Raw genomic sequence first — 25,262 nt, 5'->3', positions numbered from 1 at the left:
CAGCTGTACCTGGAATACTGTATACAGTTCTGGCTGCTACAACAAAAGGAGGCCATCTAAGCCCAAGACAGAGTGGAGCAGTGAAGCTGATCCCCAGAGTTTGAGGAGAGACATGAGGAACAACTTGAAAATCTCCAGCTATAAAAAGAGACACTTCAGAGAGAACCATAAAAAGATACACAAGATATTTAATAGTACAGATAAAGTAAATCCAAAATAAAACTGTCAGTTACACCAGGGCAGCAAAATAGACCTATGTTCAGGTTTATGAAAGAAACTGAGGATAGATATCAAGAATTTATTTACATAGACAGTGATCAACAACGGGAACAGGTAGTCAGAAAGGGTGGTTGAGGCCAGGACACTGGACACATTTAAGAAACAGTCAGATGCCATAATGAGAAGATGGTAGAGTTGATATTCCAGAAAAGAAATAGATTAAAGCGTCTTCTTCATCTCACCCTGTCTACTGATCATATTAAAACACTGGCTGATCTACCTGGGTGTCATGCATGGTGTGCTGCTTTACAATGAAAGCAGCACTATACCATGTGAAACACAATATTATTCTACTGCTAAGGTACAACTGTATTTAATCTTTCATTTTTCTTTTAGCTCACAAAGGCTAAATGCTGTGAACAGGCATATTCTGAGGTCAGTTACTGTTGGTGAGGAAGATTTGCAAATTGTAAATTGCCTGGTGTGAAGAAACTAGCATGGAACAACCTTTTTCTTTTTTACTTTTGACATTTCGAGGTGTAGTGTACAAAAGCACACTAGACCCTACGTAGAGACTGGCAAATATCCTGCGGCCAGTCAGAGATTATCGTTATGGGTGCACATCTCCACTGAGGATTTGGACAAAATAGATTGTCTCAGAAGCAGTGAAGAAAATGTTTTGTCATTGGCTCCTGGAAAATAAATAGTATTTTGCTAGCTTACTGCAGAAAGAAAAATAAATACATTTGTTTCCCTCATATCCAACAGTTACACAAATAAAACTTGCATGTAATATGGGGAATTATAAACATTAATTAGTGCATGAATCCTATCAATCCCACTATGGAGCACACATTTAGGCAACACATAGAAGAAGCAAGGAGTTAACAAACGGGATCCCGATCATGGGACAACACAAGGGAACAGTAAAATGGCCTTTGCAGGTCAGAAGGGCAAATCATCATTAAATAAAACGTCAAGCAGACATCAGAAACAATTGTATGGAAAATTAGGAAATGATCCACAACTCACCATAGTTATTAAAATTTCGTACAGTATTTAACCTGAAAAAGTGCCAACATAATAAATTAATATGAAAGTCAATTATCCTCCACAACTATATATTGGCAGAAATGGCTATCCAAAGAGGTTGCGTCAGCCATGCCTGAATTGTTTACTGTGTAAACTTTACATATCCATGTTAGTGTTGGAGGTGAAGCACAAGAAGTAATAATGATATATCAATTATTACAACCCACTACAAAAAGCAGACATGCTTCGTATCAGCAGGAGAATGATTTATTGCAGCAATTAACCCTTGCTATGTTAGCGTTTTAAGCTTGTATTTCTGCACTGCGAGAATCAACATGCAAGAGTTAAGTCAGTATCATCCAAGGTAATTCTCAAACAGGAATATATCAGTTCAGTCTCAAAGACAAGTTGTATGAAATTCATTACATATGCAGATTAATAAAATTGAGAAGAATAGGAAGCTCCAGAGGTCAATTAACTGGAATGTCACATTCATTGACAAGCATCTTAGGCTATTAATAGATTGATTCCATTCAATATTGATGAATTACTATTTCGATTTAATTATGGCATGAGGTGTATTGTCTGCGGCCTTTGTTTCAAGATTTGCAGTGGTGGTGAAGAAGTATTCACATGCCCTCTACTCACAGTTGAAAGGGTCGTAACTTTGACAGCTTTTTAAGTCATTTGAAAAATGGGAAGAGCCATTGATTGGCTGGAGCCCTCTGTGACATCTCAGTGAAACTTAGTCTCAAGAATGATATTGATCATTCTCAGAAAAAGGGCAGTCCACACATCTGTAACACGAAGTCAGCAAGGAGCTGCAAGGCTGAGCAGTTCAATGCTCCACACCAGCAAAATTAGACTAGTTCCACAGCAAAATTAGACTAGTTTCAGGTTTTAGGAAGTAAACGTATAGTTAAAGGTCCATCTTTAGAGAGAAAGCAAGTTGCATTTTTGTTTTTTTATATATATGGAGTGCTGGCAAATATATATTTTCACTATCTTCAACTGTGTATTGCTGATTCATCTATCTGTAGTAAAATAACTATTGGTTCAAGCCTGTATCTCAAATTGCTATTTACTCAGAGGCATGGATCGGGCAGGAAAGTGGAGTTGAGGTTGAAGATCAGCTATGATCTTATTGAATGGCAGAGTAGGCTCAAGGGGCCGTATGGCCTACTCCTGCTCCTAATTCTTATGATATTCTTCTAAAAAATGGAGAATTCACTTTGGCAACACGTAATAAATTCCAGTAGCAGGTGTACAAATTAAGGGTTCTGTTACAATCCTACTATTGACTATCTAGATATTGTGCAGGAAAATATGCACTCCAGATTGTAGGGAATGCAGGTTCTAATTACAGGAGTAACCCGTGACCCTGAATCCCCCAAAATGGACTTGGCTATTTGCACTAGAAAATGCTCTGATAGGCACTCCATGATTACATGACCTGATTGCTAATTGGTTCCCTTGGAGGATAAGCCACACATTTTCTGGAATGTGTAATTGGAACCGCCCAGCCCAAGTTCTGAGTGACTTTGCAAAGTGTAATTCGAGCCATTCTGACTTCAGACCCTAGACAGAATAGAGCTCCCTCTCTTCCCACCCCCACAGTCTCTGTGTCTATCCACCCCTCCGCCCCCCGCTAGTCTCTCTCCCCCCCCCTCCCCACATCCCGTCTCCCTCCCTCCCCCCGCCCCCTTTCACGGTTATATGACAGACAGAAATGACAACGTTGCTACTCTGCTCTTCCAACTTTACTTAGCAAGGTATTTGATATTTTATTCTATTTAGCCTAGCAGAATATATACTGTTGTGCAGCACTCTTTCTTTGCACCATTTTCTTTTCTTCCTTCAACAGGCACTACCACACCAGGACAGAACTTATGCCATTTAGCAAATAAAAGACCAATGCTGTGCCTGATTTGCCAAGAGTTTCCAGAATTTTCTGTTTTTGTTTCAAATCTCCATATAATACTAAAACTGAACTATCACACACAGCTTGGTATTCTGTGCCACTCACATCACTGAATAAGGTTCCAGCTGGAGACACTTCAGAGGGTCTTCGCAAGTTTGAGGTAAGATGACTGGGTCATTCATTGATCACATGATAAAGGGACAGAAAAGGTAGTTGGAGGAAGCCTTAAGAATAAGACCCAATGGTGTAAAGGTTTAGTGCAGTGGTCTTTTTTTTTACATGAGCTGCAGATCTGGTTGCAGGAGCCGACACGTCAAGAGATTATTTCCTTGTCAACGAAAAACCTGTGTACATACCATTCTGCAGTGAGGTGAAGGGAGTTAGCATGTCTATGGTACTGTGTGGTGGCTGACGTGCAACGGTCATCACACGTTTAAAAAAACCCATGCACAGGCATCTTCCACCCCTTCGATTGGAGTTCAGGATTGCAATATTGGGTCCTTCATTGAAACATCTGTGAACTCGTCCCTTTTGGTGTGGAAGCAAGTCATCTTCGTTCAAGGGACCGCCTATGATGATGTTGGAGTGAGTTCTGAAGATCTACCTCCCATGCTCCCAAATGTCCCAGGCGGTGATCTCCTTTTGTCCCTTCTCTTCCTCCAGTGCTTGGAAAGAAAGCCTTAATTGTACACCTATGGAGCTATTTTCACTGAAAGACTATTTGATAACTTATTTTATCCATCTACTGCTTTGCTCTTCCCCTTGTCTTTCTGGTGCTTTAACTCCAGTTTCAGATAAGTGAGAAATTAACATGATATGCAAATTAAGTAAATCCTGAGTATATTTGCACATCATTCTGTTAATTGCTGCAAAAAATGTGTCATTACCAGGTCAATGTGTTAAGACTCATTTACACCCCAGAGCAATTTTAGGAGCATGAGCAAAAGTTATAGCTCATTTCATTAACACCAATTCACAAAATTATTGAAACTAAAATGCACAATCAGCACATTGGCTTGCTCTAATGCACATAGCAAATGAAATCGTCAGATGAGCTCCCAATCTCTGAGATTATCAAGTGAGTTGCCCCAGTAGAACAACAAGGGGGAAAGACAACCTGGCTAATGTACATTCTCACAATGCATAAATTAAGTCCTGGCAACTAGCAGCTTACCCAACATCTCAGTCACAGAATGATGCTGAGTTTTGGGCAGCTGGAACAAGATAAAATACAAAAAAGTACTGTAGTGATGTGTTAAGCTCATTACAACCCTGTCCATTATTGTTCAACCTACATGCACAATGTTCAGTTTTTTTTCCACAGGATGAATTAAGAATCTGTCTATGTTTATACTACAATGATAAAAACATTTAGAATACACAAAAACAGTGGAAAATAAAATTAAAGCTATGGCACAGCTTTGAAGCATTTTTTGTATTCTAATGTTTTAATATTAATATGCTGTTCAAAATTAATTGAAATGGATAAAAGAGTGCATTCTAATGATCTACTTTAATGAATAGTAATGGAGATATTAGCCCTGGAGGTTAAGTGATTGCTTATCCTTTCACACACACAGAACAATCAGAGAAAAATGTGATTAATAGGATTCTGAGATGATTGGAACAGCATTACACAGCCACTAAATCTCACATGGTTCTCAAGACAGATTAGACATGCTTCATTTCATGGTATTAAAATCTGAAATCTCTTTTCAACAAAATTACTATCATAGCCACAATGTCAGTATTAGTCAACTGAATACTTCACTGAATTCTAGGGGGAGCATCAACAGGCAAATCATTTTGCATCAGAAATGATGGTCTGAAAATTGCGGCCTCTCCGGGTGTGTATGATGTGCGCACGCACCCGGCAAGGCCTCGCAAAAGCTGGTTCTCGGCGTACAACGCGCATGCGCCGAGAACAGGCTTTCGCGATCTGTCAAAATTTATTTTCAGACCTACGCATCCCCGCAGGAAGGACATCTGCGGGGCAGAGATTGGGCTATTTGCCTAACACTTGCCCAGCAAATGTCTTTCAGACTCTTATGCCTGGTAAAACCAGGCGAAAGCAGGCGTGTAGCCTTCTTTTACCAGCAAAAGAGCTTTAAAACATAGAAAAATTAAATTGAATCACTCATTTTTATATTAAAAACCCTTTCCATTAAGGTAAGTTTATTTTTAACCCTATTTAAAAAAATTAAATTCTAAAACATTTAATTACATACAATTTCAATTAATTTTAAATATGTGAGGTGTTTTTTTATTTATTGTTGTGTTTCTTGTTTTAGAGGGGTATTCTCATTGATAGTAACAGGAGCTCGTAAAAACAGAGCTCCCATTATTGTTAATGAGAATACTAGGTAGTGATTGGTGGTCCAGGACCACGTGATTCCAGGACACATATTCCTATCTGGAGGACATGTTCCCATACACTGCACAGCAAACAAAGAGCTCCGACCTGAATACTACGTTCCTCGGGACCACCAGGTATTTTTGTAATTTTTTCAGGTTGGAGGCATTCGTCCCAAGGAAGATTCCGACCGCAATTTTGCTCCCTATATCTTTTATACATATACACACACACATACACCTTCCATTTTCTCCTTCAAACATAAAACTAAAATATAAAATCAGCTTAATGGACATGAGATTGGCTTAAACTCCAAATTGAACTGTACAGCATTGTCTGGAAGTAACTAAACACCTTCAATGCTGTACCTAATTATTTTCTGGATAAACCTGCTGACATTTTAGTCCTTTGTCCATTGGCATAATTTTGCCAAACACCTTTACTTCCTGTTCTAGGATATTTATTATTTGTTAATTCACCCTATGGTTTAACTTGCACCTTCACATATCTTCCCTATAATTGCCCCAAGTTCTGGTCTATAACTTTGTTTGCTTTTCTTATGTCTTTTCTACTAGTCCAATTTGAAGTGAGATGCATAACCAAATTTTATTCATAAACTTATTTTTTTCTACTCTGTTGCTGGGTCAGTAAGTTTACACACTGACTAACTCAATATAAAGGTCTCAGATTCAATGATAGTTCATTCAAAGCAGATCAATCAGTCAAGGTGATTGCAGTGACAGTGACATTATAATTGGCCTCAGTGCCCGCAGGTCAGAAAGAGGAAAATTGACCATGGTTCATATTCCAGATCGCTAGAAACGCGCGTTTGTGGACATCAGGTGTGTTGACATGTTATGCAAGCAAACATTACAAATCTATTCTGTCTGCCTGCACCATGCTCAAAATGGTACCATCGGGTATCAACAATATGACTTTATTGCACATTTGATTTGCAAACTATGCCTTTATGTATTTATTTCAGACTTTTCAACCAAACCATCAGCATCTCAGGCCCAAAGCTCAATGACAACTCGGACTCTGCCTTGTAATCTCCTCGGACTTATATTTCCATCTGCATCAGAACATAAGCTTGCATTGATCCTACACCTTACAGGATCAACCTGCACCATTAGGCATTTATAATGCAGGCCTTGGAGCACTTGCAGTTCACGGATGGACTTTAGTAAACATGCTGTTCCATGTTATCTGGGCCTCCATTCACAGTTCTAGGAAATTTCTGCTGTCAGAGAGAGATATAGATTTTATAGATATATATGATATAGATAGATAGATGAGCGAGAGAGTGAGAGAAAGATAAATAAATATGTATCACCATTGTGGGCATCAATAAAAAAATAATGTAAAATCCAGATTGAGAGAATTAGCTGAAGCTTTTTTTTTTATTAGCAACGCAATTCTGCAATAAGTACATTTCCAAGACTTGCATTATAATTCTATAATGGGTACTTTGTCCATTTAATCTTCTTAAAATCAAATCCTCACTTCACATGTTTCAAAAACTCCCCCCCCCACACCCACCACCACCCTCAAATTAAAAAGTATGTGCAACTTCATAATATTTATAAAATGTATGTAAATAGACATCTATATTATTTCCTGTTTTTAAAATGAATGTTATTAAAAGAAAAAATGGCATCATTTAAAGGATTAGATCATGGCACGCATCCTTTAAATTATAATACACAATCCAAGATTGCATGCAGTCCCTTAAGTATTTAATAACATACTATTTCTAGAATTCAACTTTAGGCACATACTTACACCCTGTTCAGCATAGTGCACCACAGCATCTGTCACATTCCATTGATTCAATAAACCTGAAGCCTATTATTTACATTGTTCTAGTTCTGCAAACATGTTTGGAGCAGTGAGATAATCAATCTGAGTAAAAACAGAAAATGCTGGAAATACTCAGCAGGTCAGGCAGCATCTTGGAGAGATAAAACGAGTTAATGTTTCAAGTCGATGACCCTTCGTCACAACTGGAAGTTCGAGATGTAACAGGTTTTTAAGCAAGTGTAGAGGCAGGGAAAGGGGCGAGGGGAGAAAAGAACATAAGGGAAAGGTCTGTGATAGGGTGGAAAGCAGAAGAAACTAAGACACAAAAGGGGTGCTGGTGCAAGGCAAAAGGAGATGATAATGGGACAAGTTAAGAAACAAAAGATGAGTCCAGATAGGGTGTAAATGGAGATGGCAGAATAATCAACAGCTGCCATGGAAAAGCCAAAAAAAAACTGAATTATTTTTTCAATAAGGGCAGAGATTATGGTCTGAAATTGTTAACTCGATGTTGAGTCCAGAAGGCTGTAAAGTGCCTCAGCAAAAGATGTGGGGCTAGATTTTCCACTTTTTTTTGCATGCATAACGCCCAATTAACATACATTTTAACAGTGAAATGACGTGCAACGCCCAGATATCACCCATTTAGCCACAAAATGGAAACGGACGCCCATTTTTCAGATACTGATCGCCGTTCCCCATATGCGTGACGCCAAAAAAAATACCGCCCGCCCACTTTTTTTGGACGGAATCATCAGAATGGGCGAAATCAACGCCCATTATATTGGCCAGCATTAGTTTCCGCACGTAATTAACGCCGACATTCAATAATATCAACAGCCCACTTTTTTTTGTCGTAAAGATAACATTTGCCGAAAGTACGAAAGTAACGCCCAGGAGATCGCCCAGCGTCACTTTCACCACCTCACACACATTTCGCCCACAATATCGCTTGTCCAAAACACCGCTCAGAAAAAGTGGAACTGTTCTGAATGAATAATAGAAACATAGAAAATAGGTGCAGGAGTAGGCCATTCGGCTCTTCGAGCCTGCACCACCATTCAATAAGTTCATGGCTGATCATTCCCTTAGTACCCCTTTCCTGCTTTCTCTCCATACCCCTTGATCGCTTTAGCCGTAAGAGCCATATCTAACTCCCTCTTGAATATATCCACTGAACTGGCATCAAGTTAGAGAAACAGTCAGGAAAGAGAGGTTGGGGGAGGATGCAGGGTTGGGAGGTGAGAGTGTTGAATATGGAGCCCCAGGGGTCAGTATTGGAACCACAATTGTTTAAGTTAAATCAATGATTTGGATTCAGAAACTTGACATAAATTGCCCCACGGTGCCATGGATTTGCTCTGTACTGCACTCCTTCGAGGTGTTGTCAGCCTCATCAGTATTCAGCATTAAAAAAAATAGACTGTGACTGTAAGCAATGTTCCCTGGAATTATTTTGGCTCCGCGCGGCCCCTTTAAGGGGTTGTACAGCCCATTCAAAATACCATGCACGCGCAGTTTTTGCACTGAAAAGCAAGCAAACCGGCTCCTTAAAAGGCAACATTGGTTGAGCGCCAAACTCCTGGAGGATTCCCGCACGGCCTTCCTCTTCTTCCTACCCTGCCAGATGGCCATTTACTCACTATCCTTCTGAACTGTCTGTGCTTGCAGGCAACCATTTCCTGGAGCGTGCAATCCAGGAAATCCTCATCCTTCTGTAACCCCTGCAGTGATTCCAGAAACCCTGAGCTTGACCAACCAGAGTGACTTCCTGCACTACTTGTTATCCACTGGGGTTCCCACATGGCACAGGAATTGCAAGCAACAAGTCTCAGCTGTCCCATTTACTTACGTCTATCTATAGTTTAGTATCCCATGACTCTTATTTATCTCATACTCCTCTATAAAGGCTTCCATCATTAGCCTGCTTTCAAGTCTTAGTTTTTCCAACCTTTACTCATAATTTATTCCTTTGACATTAGGGATCAGCTTTACGGCCTTTCGCTGCACCACTTCCAGTGAATGGATATTTCCCTTGTGCCTCAGTGACTAGACCAATATGTGATGCTCAAGATGCAGTCTGACCAAAGGAGAACACCCATAGACATACATGGGAAGAAATTGAATATCACTGCATCCGAAGTTTGTCTGGACAAAAAAGAATTGTTTGGGGGAGGGGGGGCGGTGGCCAAGATTTCCAGGCACAGCTGTAAGATTTCTCCTGCACGATATCCCCTGGAGGTGCGCCGTTTGCAAAATTGCAAGTTAATGACTTCTAAGAATATAGGTGCCTGCCTCTAACAGACTAAGGGCATCTTGTATATGTAAATTGAGGTCCTAATTCCGGTTGTAAAATTGGTCATCAAAAGATCGGACCTTACATCACACATGCTCCACCCAGTTGCTCCGGGTCTTCAGCAATCTAACTAGGGGTCCTTAACTGGAAGGCCCCGACTAGCGAGCTATATCAGGATGCTCAATTGGCATCCACAGTTCTTGTAGATGAAGCCCTAGTTCAGTTTTGATTACACCCCAGGGCAATGTCTACAGGTACGCATTTGAATTGTGCCACCTGTTTCACGAGAAACCAGCGCCTTACCCAAGTTCTGCATGTCACCACAATAGTATAATGGAACCCAGTATGTAGAGAATCACAGGCACTAACTTATACTTTATAATTCTGACACAGGATGCTATATCCCCATGAGCACAAAGTGCTTTGGATAATGCAATCTTACAACTGAAATCTAACTTTTCACCCCTCTTCATTTCTCAGTTTTTGTTTGGTCTTTACATGAGGTTACATGGGAACTGAATTGGGAAACTGGTTTGAGGAAATGACAGACCCTTACGATTCTTGAGAGATTTGTTGATGTATGCAAAACAGTTGATGAGAACCAAGAATAGTAAAAATGGTTTCATGATAACATCTAGACAGGAGTGAAAATCTAAGATTTTTTTTTTTATTTGTTCCTGGGGTGTGGGCATCGCTGGCAAGGCCAGCATTTATTGCCCATCCCCAATTGCCCTGGAGAAGGTGGTAGTGAGCCACCTTCTTGAATCACTGCAATCCATGTGGTGAACCCCACAGTTATGTTCGGGAGATAGTTCCAGATTTTGACCCAGCGACCATGAAGGAATGGCAAAATATTTCCAAGTCAGAATGATGTATCTTGGAGGTGGTGGTGTTCCCATGCGCCTGCTGCCCTCATCCCTCTAGATGGTAGAGGTTGCGGGTTTGGGAGGTGCTGCAGTATATCTTGTAGATGGTACGCACTGCAGCCACAGTGCGCTGGTGGTGGAGGGAGTGAATATTTAAAGTGGTGGGTGGGGTGCCAATCATGCGGACCGCTTTGTACTGGATATTTAAAGCTTTTGGAGTGTTGTTGGAGCTACACTCATCCAGACAAGTGGAGAGTATTCCATCATGCTCCCGACTTGTGTCTTGTAGATGGTGGAAAAGCTGCAGAATACCCAGCCTCTGACCTGCTCTTGTTACCACAGTATTTATGTGGCTGATCAACAGTGACCCCCTAGGATGTTGATGGTGGGGGGGATTCAGCCATGGTAATGTCGCTGAATGTCAAGGGGAGGTGGTTAGACTCTCACTTGTTGGAGATAGTGATTGCCTGGCACTTGTGTGACGCAAATGTTATTTGCCACTTATCAGCCCAAGCCTGAATGTCATCCAGGTCTTGTTGCATGTAGACAGACTGCTTCATAATCTGAGGAGTTGTGAGTGGAACTGAACTCTGTGCAATCATCAGTGAATATCCCCACTTCTGACCTTATGATGCAGGGAAGGTCATTGATGAAGCAGCTGAAGATGGTTATGTCGTGGACACTGCCCTGACGAACTCCTGCAGCGATGTCCTGGGGCTGAGATGATTGACCTCCAACCACCAATACTGTCGATGACACTTTCTATCACTCTGCTGATGATTGAGAGTAAACTGATGAGACAATAATTGACCGGATTGGATTTGTCCTGCTTTTTGTGGACAAGACGTACCTGGGGAGTTTTGCACATTGTAGGATAGATGCCAGTAATGTAGCTGTACTGGAACAGCTTTGCTAGAGGCGTGGTTATTTCTGGAGCACAAGTCTTCAGCACAACAGCCAGGATGTTGTCAGGGCCCATAGCCGTTGCTGTATCTTTGCACTCAGCTGTTTCTTGATATCACGTGGAGTGAATCAAATTGGCTGAAGACTGGGTTCTCCGATGGTGGGGATCGCAGGAGGCGGCTGATGTGGACCATTAACTCGCCATTTCTGGCTGAAGATGGTTGCAAACGCTTTAGTGTTGACTTTTTCACTCGCGGCTGGGCTCTGCCATTATTGAGGATGGGAATATTCATGGGGCTTCCTCCTCCCATTAGTTGTTAATTGTCCACTACCATTCACGACTGGATGTGGCAGGACTGCAGAGCTTTGATATGATTCGTTGATTGTGGGATCGCTTAGCCCTGTCTATAGCATGCTGCTTCCACGTTTAGCATGCACATAGTCCTGTGTTGCAGCTTCCCACAGATGGTATGTTATTTTTAGGTACGCCCGGTGCTGCTCCTGGCATGCTCTTCTGCACTCCTTATTGAACCAGGGTTGGTCGCCTGACTTGATGGTAATGGTAGAGTAAGGAATATGCTGGGTCATGATGTTACAGATCCATGAGGTTACAGATTATGGTGGAATACAATTCTGCTGCTGCTGATGCCCAGTTTTGAGCTGCTGGATCTGTTCTGAATCTATCCCATTTAGCACGGTTGTAATGCCACATAACATGGAGGATGTCCTCAGTGTAAAGACAGGACTTCGTCTCCACAAGGACTGTGCGTGAACATATGCATCTGCGGCAGGTAGATTTGTGAGGACAAGGTCAAGTAGGTTTTTCCCTCATATTGGTTCTCTCACCACCTGGAGCAGGCCCAGTCTGGCAGCTGTCCTTCAGGACTCGGCCAGCTTGGTCAGTAGTGGTGCTACCGAACCACTTTTGGTGATGGATATGGAAGTAACCCACCTAGAGTACATTCTATGCCCTTGCTACCTTCAGTGCTTCTTCCAAGTGGTGTTCATCATGGAAGAGTACCAATTCATCAGCTCAGGAGGGCAGTAGGTGACCTTGCCCATGCTTGACCTGAAGCCTTGAAACTTCATGGGGTCAGTAGTCAATGTTGAGCACTCCCAGGGCCACTCCCTCCTGACTGTATACCACTGTGCCGCCACCTCTGCTGGGTATGTCCAATCCCACCACATACCCACCAGAGGACATACCCATGTATAGTGATGGAGGAGTCTGGGAAACTAGCTGAAACGTATGATTCTGATGAGTATGACTATGTTAGGCTGTTGCTTGACTAGTCTGTGGGACAGCTCTCCCAATTTTGGCACAAGTCCCCAGATGTTAGTGAAGAAGATTTTCCAGGGTGGGGTGGGCCGCGTCATGTTAAAAGCTAATGCCTAGGTCAATGCTGGGTTTTCCGTATTGGTTTGGTTCAACTGAGTGGCTTGCTATTTCAGAGGGTAGTTAAGAGTCAATCACATTGCTGTGGGTCTTGTGGAAATGTATTTTTATCTAAGCTGATACCACACGGTATTTTTGTGCCCTTTGCAATATATAACAAAATGGAGTCCTGGTCCTTCCAGAAATTTCTGCATAAAGCAGTCGGCTTGCAAAAACAGCTAAACCTGGCTTGAAATGGCTGATAGCCACCAGACAGCTAGGAGGCAAGTCCTGCTGAGACAAGTACCCCCCATGGTGCTCTCCTATTGTCTATACAACACCAGTTGCACTCCACCCCACCTTTTTCGAGACCTCGTCCATTTGATGCAAAAAGATAACTGACTAGGAAACTGGACAATCCTGACACAATGCAATGCAGGTAATAGCTCATTACCACACTTTCATCGAGTGATGGCCGGCTGGCCAACTAATAACCCTGACAAAAGAAAATATCTGGAAACCACGTCAGGACAAGGATGTAGTAATTAACTCTTTATCTGTATTCACTGACTGCGAGACAGAGCCAATACACAGGGAGAGGCCATAACTTGGGTTTTACTGTATAAATATCTCGTGAAACTGTACCATTTCAGAGGTGTTCACTTAGCCACTGACTGTGACCTTTCCCTTGCTAGCAAGTAAATTAAAGAAACTTCTGCTGGAGCTGAAGGTGTCTGAGTCGTTTATCGGAGGTCGAGATTTCGACAGTCTGGAGTCACGTATTAGGCCAGACCAGGTAAGGACGGCAGATTTCCTTCCCTAAAAGGACATTAATGAACCAGATGGGTTTTTACGACAATCCAATAGTTTCACAATCACCATTGCTGATACTAGCTTTTTATTCCCGATTTATTTAATTAACTGAATCTATGTTCCCCAGCTGCTATGGTGGGATTTCAACTCACGTCTCTGGATTACTAGTCCAGTAACATAACCACGATGCTACCGTTCCCTTTTGTCACGAGCTCTTTCTCAACAAATTGACCCTAAAAGAAAGTGAATAAACAGATGAAGCAGAAAAGGCCTAGGAAAAATAAGAGCCATTTACATTAGAAATAGGCAGCAGAATCCAGTGACTCAAAGACCATATAAAGTATCTTCACAAAGAAATCAGGAATTTTGGGAAACATGACCCTTTTATCAGGCCCAGGAAAACTGTTCAGCACAAGCAGATAACAAAAAGAGATTTCATCCCCAAAGATTTTTCAGACAGTAAATCTGAATTTAGTATATTTTAGCTATAACAGCATCCATGGACACTCTATCTGAAATATCTCAGGATACATATTTCATTTCACTGCAGTTACAATCTGCATTTAACAACTTGCATTTATATAGCACCTCTAACATAGAAAAATATCCCCAATGCAGTTCAGTTATAATCATGGATAAAAATGGATGCCGATCCAAAGGTAAGGAGAGGTAACAAAAGCTTGATAAAAGGTGTGGGTTCGAAGGAAGGAGAGGGTGGTGGAGAGGCAGGGAGTTTATTGAAGGAATTCCAGAGCATGGGCTTAGATGGCTGAATGCAGAGACACCAATAATGGGCCGAAGGGAAAGGCCAGTGCCAGAGGAACAGAGAGTTTGGAGGAAGTTAGAGATATGGAGAGGTAAAGCCATAAAGGGATTTATTTAATCACGAGGATGACAATCTTAAATTGGAGGTGTTGGGAGGACGCGAAGCCAATGTAAATCAGCAAAGTCAAGGGCAATAGGTTAGAAAAGATAAGGACAATAGGCTAGCAAAGACAAGGGTAATAGACAACATTGCCATTAAGCTGCGCAGCCACCTGGCGGTCCAAAGGTCCCAGGCAGGCCACTCACTGGCTTTTAAATGGGAGAATCCACACATGTGCAAAAATCTGAATGAGCTGCGCAGCCACTTAAAGGGACCACGCACCCAAAAAAATCAGAGGCAACATTAGTAATAGGTTAGCGGGGCCTAGTGTGGGGTAGGATACGGGGAACAAAGTTTTGGAAGAGTTGAAGATTTAGAGATTACCGGTTTGGGGAGCATTGTTGTATCGCCACATGACAAAAGCATGGACAAAGGTTTCAGCAGCAGATTGGCTGAGGTAGGGGTGGAGGTGGGCAATGTTATGGAGGTGCAAGTAGGCAGTCTTTGTGAGTGAGAAGTATGGGGTTAGAAGATCATTTCAGGGTTAAATAGGATGCAGCAATTGCAAATATCTTGGTTCAGCCCAAGACAATGGCCAAGAAGAGAGATGGAATTGACAGCAAAGGTACGGAGTTTTGGCATGGGTTGAAAGATTTTGGTTTCTGTCTTTACCAATCTTTAACTGCAGCAAATTGCGGCTTTCCATGACCGAATATCCAAGAAGCAGTCTGACAACAGAGGCAGTAGAGGTAATGAAGAGTCAGAACTGAATTTCAACAACATGCATGTGAAAGTCGACATTTGGATGATGTTGCTAAGGGGCAAGATATAGTTAAGGAACAGAAGTGGCCAAGGATGGACCCTTGTGGATTCCGGAGCTAATGGTGAGGGAAGCGAAGCATTACTGGAGATGCTCTAGGTATGATCAGATAGGCCAGATGGAACCAAGCGAGGGCAATCCCAATGAACTGGACAATGGAGGAAATGCGTTGAAGGAGGATAGTGTGGTAGATCATGTCAAAAGGTGGAGAGAGATCAATGAGACAAAGCAGATAATGCACTGTGATCAATCACAGAAGGTGTTATCTGTGACTGTGATTAGGGCTGTTTCGGTGTTATGATAAGTCTGGAAACCGGATTACAGATTTAAACATGGGGTTGGGAAGGGAGTACCGGTTCAAGAACTTGAAGAAAGGGAGGGTGGAGATGGGGCTGTATTTTACAGAACAGAAGGATCAAGGCTGTTTTTTTTTTTGGAGAGGATGATAAGGATGGCTTTAAAAGGGAGAGGTCAAACCTGTAAAAAGAGTAACCATTTAAAATGTCATGGAGCCCAGGAAGGGAATTTGAGTGGTCAACAGTTTAAGGAGAATGGAGTCATGGGAGCAGAAGGTGGGTCTCATGAACAAGATGATCTCCAAGTGGGCATAAGCAGAAGGGGAAAATAGAAGAGAAATTAGAGGGTTCAAGACTGGAGCAGGGCAGTGTCTGGGGGAAAAGTTGCCTTGGTGAGGAAGGGAAAGAGGCAGCTGAACAGAAGTTCTCAATTTTAGAGACAAAGAAACCCATGAGCTCCTTGCTTGTTGGAGGCGAGGGTGATGGCGGCAGGGGAGGAAACGGTTGGTAGTGGAGAAAAGAAGCCACGTGTCATCTTTGCTCTCCAGGATGATCCTGGAATATAAATAGTGGGCTGTTTTGGCAGAGAATTGTGAGGCCTGATAGCACTTCAGGCAGTCTGGTGATGTATGGCTGAACCAGTTGTGCGCCAAATACTCTCAAGTCTGCGCTCATGAACTTAAAGGTCATACGAGAGTCATCAATGGGATGGGATAGAGTAAAGATTTTTCTGGGGCCAAGAGCATCCAAAGTGAGGGACTGGTTGACCAGACCAACAGCTGCAGAAGTACTGTGGCAAATGGAGGGCTCAGCAGTTTGAACATACCTGAATTCTGAGTAAGGGTTCAACATGACACTAAAGTAAAATTCCCTGTAGGGGGAAGTCTCACATCACTTCATTCTGGTGTCAGGTTGGGCCTTATTATATGTTGAATCTCCCTTATCCGGAACCCTCGGGACCTGGCCTGTTGTGGATAAGAGATTTTTCTGGACGAGGGGTGGTCACGTTAAATTGGATGGTACAGGTACTGAGCAAGGGGATATCAGAGCTAGCTGGCTTGGGGCTGTGAGTGTGCCAGAGAGATCATGGGGCGGGGGGGGCAATGGATTATGGAGTCAGGCCAACGATTGCGGGAGTCGGCAGCGAGGAAGAACTTTAATTTGTTCATGTCGGAATTCTGCGCATATGCCACCCTGGTGGCCGGGAATGGTTCTGGACGAGGGGTGGTTCTGGATAAGGGAGGTTCAACCTGTACATGAATTATACGATACAAGTTTAGGATTATAAACCTTTAGTGTAAATGCACCCTTACACTACCATGATATTTCATTTGAAGACATTCACAAGAGTCCCAAGGCATAAACTAGACTGCAAACCAGAAAGCCAGTGAATAGGAAGGCAATGCTTAATTTGAAAAGACAGAGAAAGATACAGGGTGGATGCATAACACCTAGAACAAGTTTACAAAAAGTAAAAGACTTGCAAAAAAGTAAAAGATATATACAATGCCTTTCACAACCTCAAGACGTCCCAGAAAATGAAATACTTCTGACTTAGTCACTGTTGTAATGTTGAAAACACGGCCGCCAATCTGCACACAGCATGGTCCCACAAACAGCAATATGATGACGAACAGATCATCTGTTTTAGGTGTTGGTTGACATCCCTGACAAGTAACAGGGGCATCTGGCATGAATGTTGGTCAGTGCGAGAAAATCTAAATTTTAACATATAAAGTGGACTGGGAAAATAGATTAAAGTATAGGACGGTTGATGAATAGTAGTGTACATTTAAGGAGGTATTTCACAACTCTCAAGAAAAATATATCCAGTGAGGAGGAAAGGGCGTAAAAGATAGCCATCCGTGGCTAACTAAAGAAATGAAGGACGGTATCCAATTAAAAACAAGGGCATACAATGTGGCCAAAACTAGTGAGTGGACAGAAGATTGGGAAGCGTTTAAAAGCCAACAAAGAATGACTAAAGAAATGATTAAGAAAGGGAATATAGACTATGAAAGTATACTAACACGAAATATAAAAACAGATGGCAAGAGTTTCTATCGGTATATAAAAAGGAAAAGGGTGGCGAAAGTAAATGTTGGTCCCTTAGAGGACGAGACCAGGAAATTAGTAATGGGGAACATGGAGATGGCAGAAACTCTGAACAAATATTTTGTATCAGTCTTTACGGTAGAGGACACTAAGGACAATAACAATATTCTGACAGTGAATAGTCTAGGGGCAATGGGGCCGGGGGGGGGGGGGGGGGGGGGAGGAACTTAACACATTCACAATCACTAAGGAGGTGGTACTCATGGGACTAAAGGCAGATAAATCCCCTGGACCTGATGGCTTGCATCCTAGGGTCTTAAGAGAAGTACCGGCAGGAATTGTGGATGCATTGGTTGTAATTTACCAAAATTCCCTGGATTCTGGGGAGATCCCAGCAGACTGGAAAACTGCAAATGTAATGCCCCTATTTTAAAAAGTAGGCAGACAAAAAGCAGGAAACTACAGACCAGTTAGCCTAAAATCTGTGGTTGGGAAGGTGTTGGAGTTCATTATTAAAGAAGCAGTTGCAGGACATTAAGAAAAACAAAATTCGGTCAGGCAGAGTCAGCATGGATTTATGAAGGGGAAGTCATGTTTGACAAATTTGCTAGAATTCTTTGAGGATGTAACGAACAGGGTGGATAAAGGGGAACCAGTGGATGGGCTGTATTTAGACTTCCAGAAGGCATTTGACAAGGTGCCACATAAAAGGTTACTGCACAAGATAAAAGTTCACAGGGTTGGGGGTAATAGGTTAGCACGGATAGAGGATTGGCTAACGAACAGAAAACACAGAGTCGGGATAAATGGTTCATTCTCGGGTTGGCAATCAGTAACCAGTGGGGTGCCACAGGGATCAGTGCTGGGACCCCAACTATTTACAATCTATGTTAATGACTTGGCGGAAGGGACCGAGTGTAATATAGCCAAGTTTGCTGACGATACAAAGATGGGAGGAAAAGTAATGGATGTGGAGGACACAAAAAATCTGCAAAAGGACATAGACAGGCTAAGTGAGTGGGCAAAGATTTGGCAGACGGAGTACAAATGTTGGAGAGTGTGAGGTTATGCTCTTTGATTTTTTCTGCCAAAATGCAAGTTATTATTTAAATGGAGAAAGATTTCAAAGTGCTGCAGTACAGAGGGACCTGGGGGTACTTGTGCATGAAACACAAAAGGTTGGTATGCAGGTACAGCAAGTGATCAGGAAGGCCAATGGAATCTTGGCCTTTATTGCAAAGGGGGTGGAGTATAAAAGCAGTGAAGTCTTGCTACAGTTGTACAGGGTATTGGTGAGGCCACACCTGGAATACTGCATGCAGTTTTGGTTTCCATATTTACGAAAGGATATACTTGTTTTGGAGGCAGTTCAGAGAAGGTTCACAAGGTTGATTCTGGAGATGAGGGGGTTGACTTATGAGGAAAGGTTGAGTAGGTTGGGCCTCTACTCATTGGAATTCAGAAGAATGAGAGGTGATCTGATCGAAACATATGAGATGGTGAGGGGGCTTGACAAGGTGGATGCAGAGAGGATGTTTCCAGTGATTAGGGGAGACTAGAACTAGAGGGCATACTCTTAGAATAAAGGGGCCGGCCATTTAAAACTGAGATGAGAAATTTCTTCTCTCAGAGGGTTGTGTGATCCGTGGAATTCACTGCCTCAGAAAGCTGTGGAAGCTGGGACATTGAATAAATTTAAGACAGAAATAGAGTGTTTCTTAAACAATAAGGGAATAAGGGGTTATGGAGAGCGGGCAGGGAAGTGGACCCGAGTCTATGATCGGATCAGCCATGATCGTATTAAATGGCGGAGTAGGCTCAAGAGGCCGTATGGCCTGCTCCTATTTCTTATGTTCTTAATAAGAACATAAGAAATAGGAGAAAGAATTTGGCATTTGACCCTTCGTGCCTGCTCTGCCATTCAATAAGATCATGGGTGACTTCTACCTCAACTCCCTTCACCTTCCCACGCAATCCCTTGATTCTCTTAGCATCCAAAAATCTATCAATCTCTGTCTTCAATACACTAAATGATTAAGCAGCCACAGCCCTCTGGGGTAGAGAATTCCAAAGATTCACAACCCTTTAAGTGAAGACATTTCTCCTCATCCAAGATCTAAATGGCCGACCCCTTATTCTGAGACTATGACCCCCTAGGTCTACAATCACCAGCCAAGGGAATAGGCTCGAGAATGGCCTACTCCTGCTCCTATTTCTTATGTTCTAAGGGAAGCATCCTCCAGCTTCTACCCTGTCAATCCCCTAAAAATGTTATGTTTCAATGAGATCACCTCTTATTCTTTTAAACTCAAGAGAATATAGGCCAATTCTACTCAATCTCTCCTCTTAGGACAATCCCCTCATCCCAGGAATCAGTCAAGTGAACCTTCATTGCACTCCCTCTAACACAACTATATTCTTCTTTAAGTCATTCTAAAATCCTCCCTATCCCTAGGCTTATTACTCTTTCTAGCAACATTACAAGCATCTTCCTTTAACCTAATACTATCTTTAACTTCTTATTAGCCACGGTTGGACCACTTTTCCTGTGGAGTTTTTATTCCTTAAGGGAATGTATACTCATTGCAAATTAGGAATTATTTCTGTAAATGTTTGCCATTGCTTATCAACCATCATATATTTTAATCTAATTTTCCAATCTACATTAGCCAACTCGCCCCTCATGCCGACATAATTTGCTTAGTTTGGATTTGAGACACTGGTTTCGGACATATCTAATAACTCAAAATAAAATTCTATCATATGATAGACTCAAAATAAAATTCTCTTCCCCAGAGAATTCTTTACTACAAGGTTATTAATCAACTCTGTCTCATTACCAGATCTAAAATAGCCGGTTCCCAAGTTGGTTCCACGACATACTGATCTGGAATTACAGATTATCTGGTCATTATCATATTGCTGTTTGTGGGAGCTTGCTGTGAAAATTGGCTGCCGCGTTTCCCACATTACAACAGTGACTACAATCCAAAAGTACTTCATTGGCTGTAAAATGCTTTGAGACATCCGGTGGTCGTGAAAGGCACTATATAAATGCACGTCTTTCTTTTTTTCTTTTCAGAAAACTATGTTGAATGCATTCCATGAACTTGTCCTCTGCACTTCAAAAAGTACTGCATTGGCTGTAAAGTGCTTTGGGATGTCCTGTGGTTGTGAAAGGCGCAAAAATAAATGCAAGTCTTTCTTTCTTACTATTACAGGTACTGCAAATTTGGTTTGCCCAATCTATAGGAAGATTAAAGTCTCCCATGATTACTGTATTACCCTTGTTACATACACTTCTAATTTCCCAATTTATACTACAGGTACAACTCAGTTAGGGGGACTATAAACTACTCCCCCAGTGTTTTCTGCCCTTTGTTGTTTCTTAGAATCATAGAAGTTTACAGCACGGAAGGAGGCCATTTGGGTCCATCGTGTCAGCGCCAGCCAACAAGAGGCTAGCCAACCGTATCCCACTTTCCAGCTCTAGGTCCGTAACCCTGCAAGCTACGGCACTTTTAAGTGCACATCCAAGTACTTTTTAAATGTGGTGAGGGTTTCTGCCTCTACCACCCTTTCAGGCAGTGAGTTCCAGACCCCACAATCCTCTGCGTGAAGAAACTTCACCTCAAATCCCCTCTAAACCTTCTACCAATTACTTTAAATTTATGCCCCCTGGTTGTTGACTCCTGTTAAGGGAAATAGGCCCTTTCTATCCACTATATCTAGGCCCCTCATAATTTTATACACCTCAATGAGTTTTCCCCTCAGCCTCCTCTGTTCCAAGGAAAACAAACCCAGCCTATCCAATCTGTCCTCATAGCTAAGCTAAGATTCTCCACTCCCAGCAACATCCTCATAAATCTCCTCTGCACCGTCTCCAGTGCAATCACATCCTTCCTGTGATGTGGTGACCAGAACTGCACGCAGTACTTCAGCTGTGGCCCAACCAGTGTTTTATACAGTTCAAGCATAACCCACCTGCTCTTGTATTCCACGCCTCTGCTGATAAAAGCAAACATTTGGCATGCCTTCTTAACCACCTGGCCTGCTATCTTCAGGGACCTTTAGTGCCACCCGAACTGATTCTACATCAATCATGATTGTCCAAAATAAGATCCTTTCTCTCTACTGTCTTTATCCCATCCTTTATCAAATTATTTAAGCTGCAAGAAGGCATAAACCACACAAGACTGAAATTGCTTGAAAACTGACATTTTTTTTTAATCAACCGCAGACTATTTCGCTTCATAAAAACAGGTCTGACAAAAGGCCATTGCCCGGAGACGTTGACGGTTTCTTTGCCACATCTGCCGAGTATTTCCAGCATTTTCTGTTTTTATTTCAAATTTCCAGCATCTGCAGTATTTTGCTAATCTATTTCGTTTCATATCAAGAAAATTGTGGAGCCTGAATATATCTGAAGTGCTTTAAAAGATCGCCTGTACTAACCATATATATATATAGATTTTTTTTAAACTGATTCTACTGCAGGTGATTAAAAAAGTTTCTGGCAAATGTCATTCTCTTTTAAAATTGCCGTGTCCCTTTCTTAGGCGGGCAACCAAACCAGGAATGTGAAGCATGCGCACTGGAATGACCTCAAAATAAAAAAAACTGGCAGAAAGGAATGGGACGAACGATACTGGAATGCCGCGCACGCGCAGTGTGGGCGCTGGTCCGTGACGCTTTCACCCCCTCCGCCCGGCCGCCTGATTGTTTTATATTACGCGTGCGCAGTGCTCCACTCGCCAGGACCTTATTTGGCAAGTAATTAAAAAAAATGGGCGCTGTGTTTGGGTTGCTAACCGGGGCCTACCCACCTGTCGCGAGGATCGACCCAACTCGTCTGCTTGGTATTGTGGTCGATGTAGTACAGCTTCCCGTCGTAATCGGTGGCCTCTTCCCAACCGGGCGGCAGGGGCAGTTCTCCATTCCCCTTGCCCGACTTGGGCATAGCGAGCGAGCGGTTCTTAGACACTCAGGGACTGCTCCATCGGCGAGTGAGCGGCTGACGGTGAAGAATTAGGAACGCCGAGTGGCGGCGGCGGCTGCTGCGCGCCGGCGGCGCTGCTCCTGGAAACATTTCCCTCTTACTTCCCTCCTTGCCGCCGGCCGAAGACTCCCAACCGCCAGAGTCAACCACCGCTCGCGCACCACCCCCCCCCCGCCCGTTCACTCCGCCACCAACACAAATCCTCTCCGAATTCCCGTCCGTTGCTTTTTTTTAAAAAACACTCTTTTGGGTGCTGACTTTCCTGTTGCAGCCCCCTCTGGGTTTTTTTTTTAATATATTATAAAAGTAAATGTTTATTTTCCTGTGCAACGTTTTCCTTTTTGTTTCTCAGCCGCTGCCGAAAAGCACCGCTTCCGAGCGCTCGGCACTTAACGCCTGACGTCATCCAGGTTGTCAGTCAGGTACCTTTCTACCGTAATTACAACAAAAGGAGCGCCGCAATAAATAGCACTGGCCGTAATACTCTTTAAATTGTCTGCCCCCATCCCCGGCCCTCTTTCAAAATGGAGGTAAATCACGCACTTACTCATATTTTCTGTGTTAGAAATCCATTTTTAATGAGCTCAAATCCCACCATGGCAGCTAGAGAATTTACGTAGGATAGACAACACAAACAGACTGGCATTTATGCTCTACTTGAGCCTCCTCCTGTCTTTCCTCATCTAACTCTATCAACATAACCCTCTATTCCCTTTTCCCTCATATGCTTATCGAGCCTCCCCTTAAATGCATCTATACTATTTACTTCAACCACTCCCTGCTGTAGCACTTCCACATTCTCACTACTCTCTGGGTAAAGATGTTCCTTCTGAGTTCCCTATTTGATTTCTTGGTGACTACCTTATATTAATGGCCTCTAGTTTTGCTCTTCCCCACAAATGGAAATACTTTTCAAGAGAAAAGAAACACAGCCTGTTCATCCTTTCCTGATAGGTATACACTCGCATTTCTGATATTATCCTTGTAAATCTTTTTTGCACCCTCTCCAGTGCCTCTATCATTTTTATAATAAGGCAACCAGAATTGTACATATGGTCTAGCCAAGGTTTGATACAAGTTTAACATAACTCCTCTACTTTTCAATTTAATCCCTCTAGAAGTAAACCCCAATGCTTGGTTTGCTTTTTTATGGGCTTGTTGACCTGTGTCGCTACTTTCAATGATTTGTGTATAAAATAAATCTGGAATAAAAAGCTGTATCAGTAATGGTGACCATGAAACTACTGGATTTTAAAAGGCCATCTGGTTCACTAATTAATTTTTAGGGAAGGACTCCAGACCCACAGTGGCTGACTGTTAACTGCTCTCTGAAATGGCCGAGCAGTTTTATTCAAGAAAGCAACTCCTCACCATTTTCTTGGGGCAATTCGGGATGGGCAATAAATGCTGGCCTTGCCAGCGACGTCCACATTTAGCAAATACATTTTTAAAAATTGCAGCAAAGAGTATGGAATCATAGAATCTTACAACACAGAAGGAGCAGACCTGAGTGCGAGTGTAGCAAAAGCGGGGCCCCGCGACCAAAAAAAAGTAGTAACATCACAGGATAGCTGGTAACTGATTGGTTGGTAACGGTCACATTGTTTTGTTTTACTGTTCAAGTTAGGGGCCGGGGTTAAATAGCTGACTAGGAATTAAGGAGAAACTTGAAGATTAGTAACAGTTAATACTGTATTAAATTAGTAATTTATATTAATAACTTGAATCAGATAAATCTTAGTCTTCAGTTTCTGTAAGTTAGTCAATAGTCAAATAAATAATGGCAGGGTAGCTCAGTCCTGTGGAATGCACATCTTGTGCCATGTGGGAAATCCAGGACACAGACAACCATGTGTGCAGGAAGTGTCATCAGCTGGAGGAGCTCGAGCTCCGGGTTTCGGAGCTTGAGCAGCAGCTGGCGTCACTGAGGTGCATCCATGAGGCTGAGAGCTTCGTGAATTGCACGTTTCAGGAGGTGGTCACCCCGCAGCTAAAGAGTGCGCAGGCAGAGAGGGAATGGGTGACCGCCCTTCAGAAAAGGAGGACCAGACAGGGAATGCAGGAGTCTCCCGAGTGCATCTCGCTCTCCAACCAGTATTCAGTTCTGAGTACGGGTGAGGGTGATGGTTCCTCTCGGGAGTACAGCCAGAGCCAAGTCTGCTGCACCACCGGTGGGAGGAAGGAGAGTGGGAGAGCAATAGTGATAGGGGAGCAGATAGGCGTTTCTGTGGCTGCAAACATGACTCCAGGATGGTATGTTGCCTCCCTGGTGCCAGGGCCATGGATGTCACTGAGCAGCTGCAGAGCATTCTGAGGGAGGGGGGGGAGAGATGAACAGCCAGAGGTCGTGGTCCATATTGGTACCAATGACATAAGTAGACAGAGGGATGAGATCCTGCAGGCAGATTTTAGGGAGCTAGGAAAGAGATTAAAAAGCAGGACCTCAAAAGGTAGTAATCTCCAGATTACTCCTGGTTCCATACGTAAGTGAATATAGAAATAGGAGGATAGAGCAGATGAATACGTGGCTGGAGAAATGGTGCAGGAGGGAGGGCTTCAGATTCCTGGGGCATTGAGACCGGCTTTGAGGGAGATGGGACTTGTACAGGCCAATGGGTTGCACCTCAACAGTGCCGAAACTAATAT

General features: G+C 42.8%; 1 protein-coding gene across 2 annotated transcripts in view; it reads right to left on the bottom strand.

Moving 5' to 3' along the window:
• wwc1 (WW and C2 domain containing 1) overlaps positions 1–22,976 on the bottom strand; it is a 197,511-nt gene extending 174,535 nt beyond the window's left edge. The window contains exons 1-2 of one of the 2 annotated variants that reach the window (XM_070878103.1): positions 22,444–22,530; positions 13,734–13,814 (exon numbers count right to left, since the gene is read on the bottom strand). Coding sequence is in view for 1 of the 2 variants with exons in the window: in XM_070878102.1 (XP_070734203.1) it covers positions 22,444–22,577 (134 nt within the window). In the remaining variant the exon portion in view is untranslated. Of the gene's footprint in view, positions 1–13,733; positions 13,815–22,443 lie in introns of both variants that reach the window. The other variant, XM_070878102.1, reaches the window with a different exon arrangement.
• Positions 22,977–25,262: the final 2,286 nt, after the last annotated feature.

This window comes from Pristiophorus japonicus, chromosome 4 (assembly GCF_044704955.1).
Source record: "Pristiophorus japonicus isolate sPriJap1 chromosome 4, sPriJap1.hap1, whole genome shotgun sequence".
Classification (NCBI taxonomy): Eukaryota; Metazoa; Chordata; class Chondrichthyes; family Pristiophoridae; genus Pristiophorus; species Pristiophorus japonicus.
Note: the sequence above shows the minus strand (reverse complement) of the source record. Positions and strands in the feature narration are given on the sequence as shown.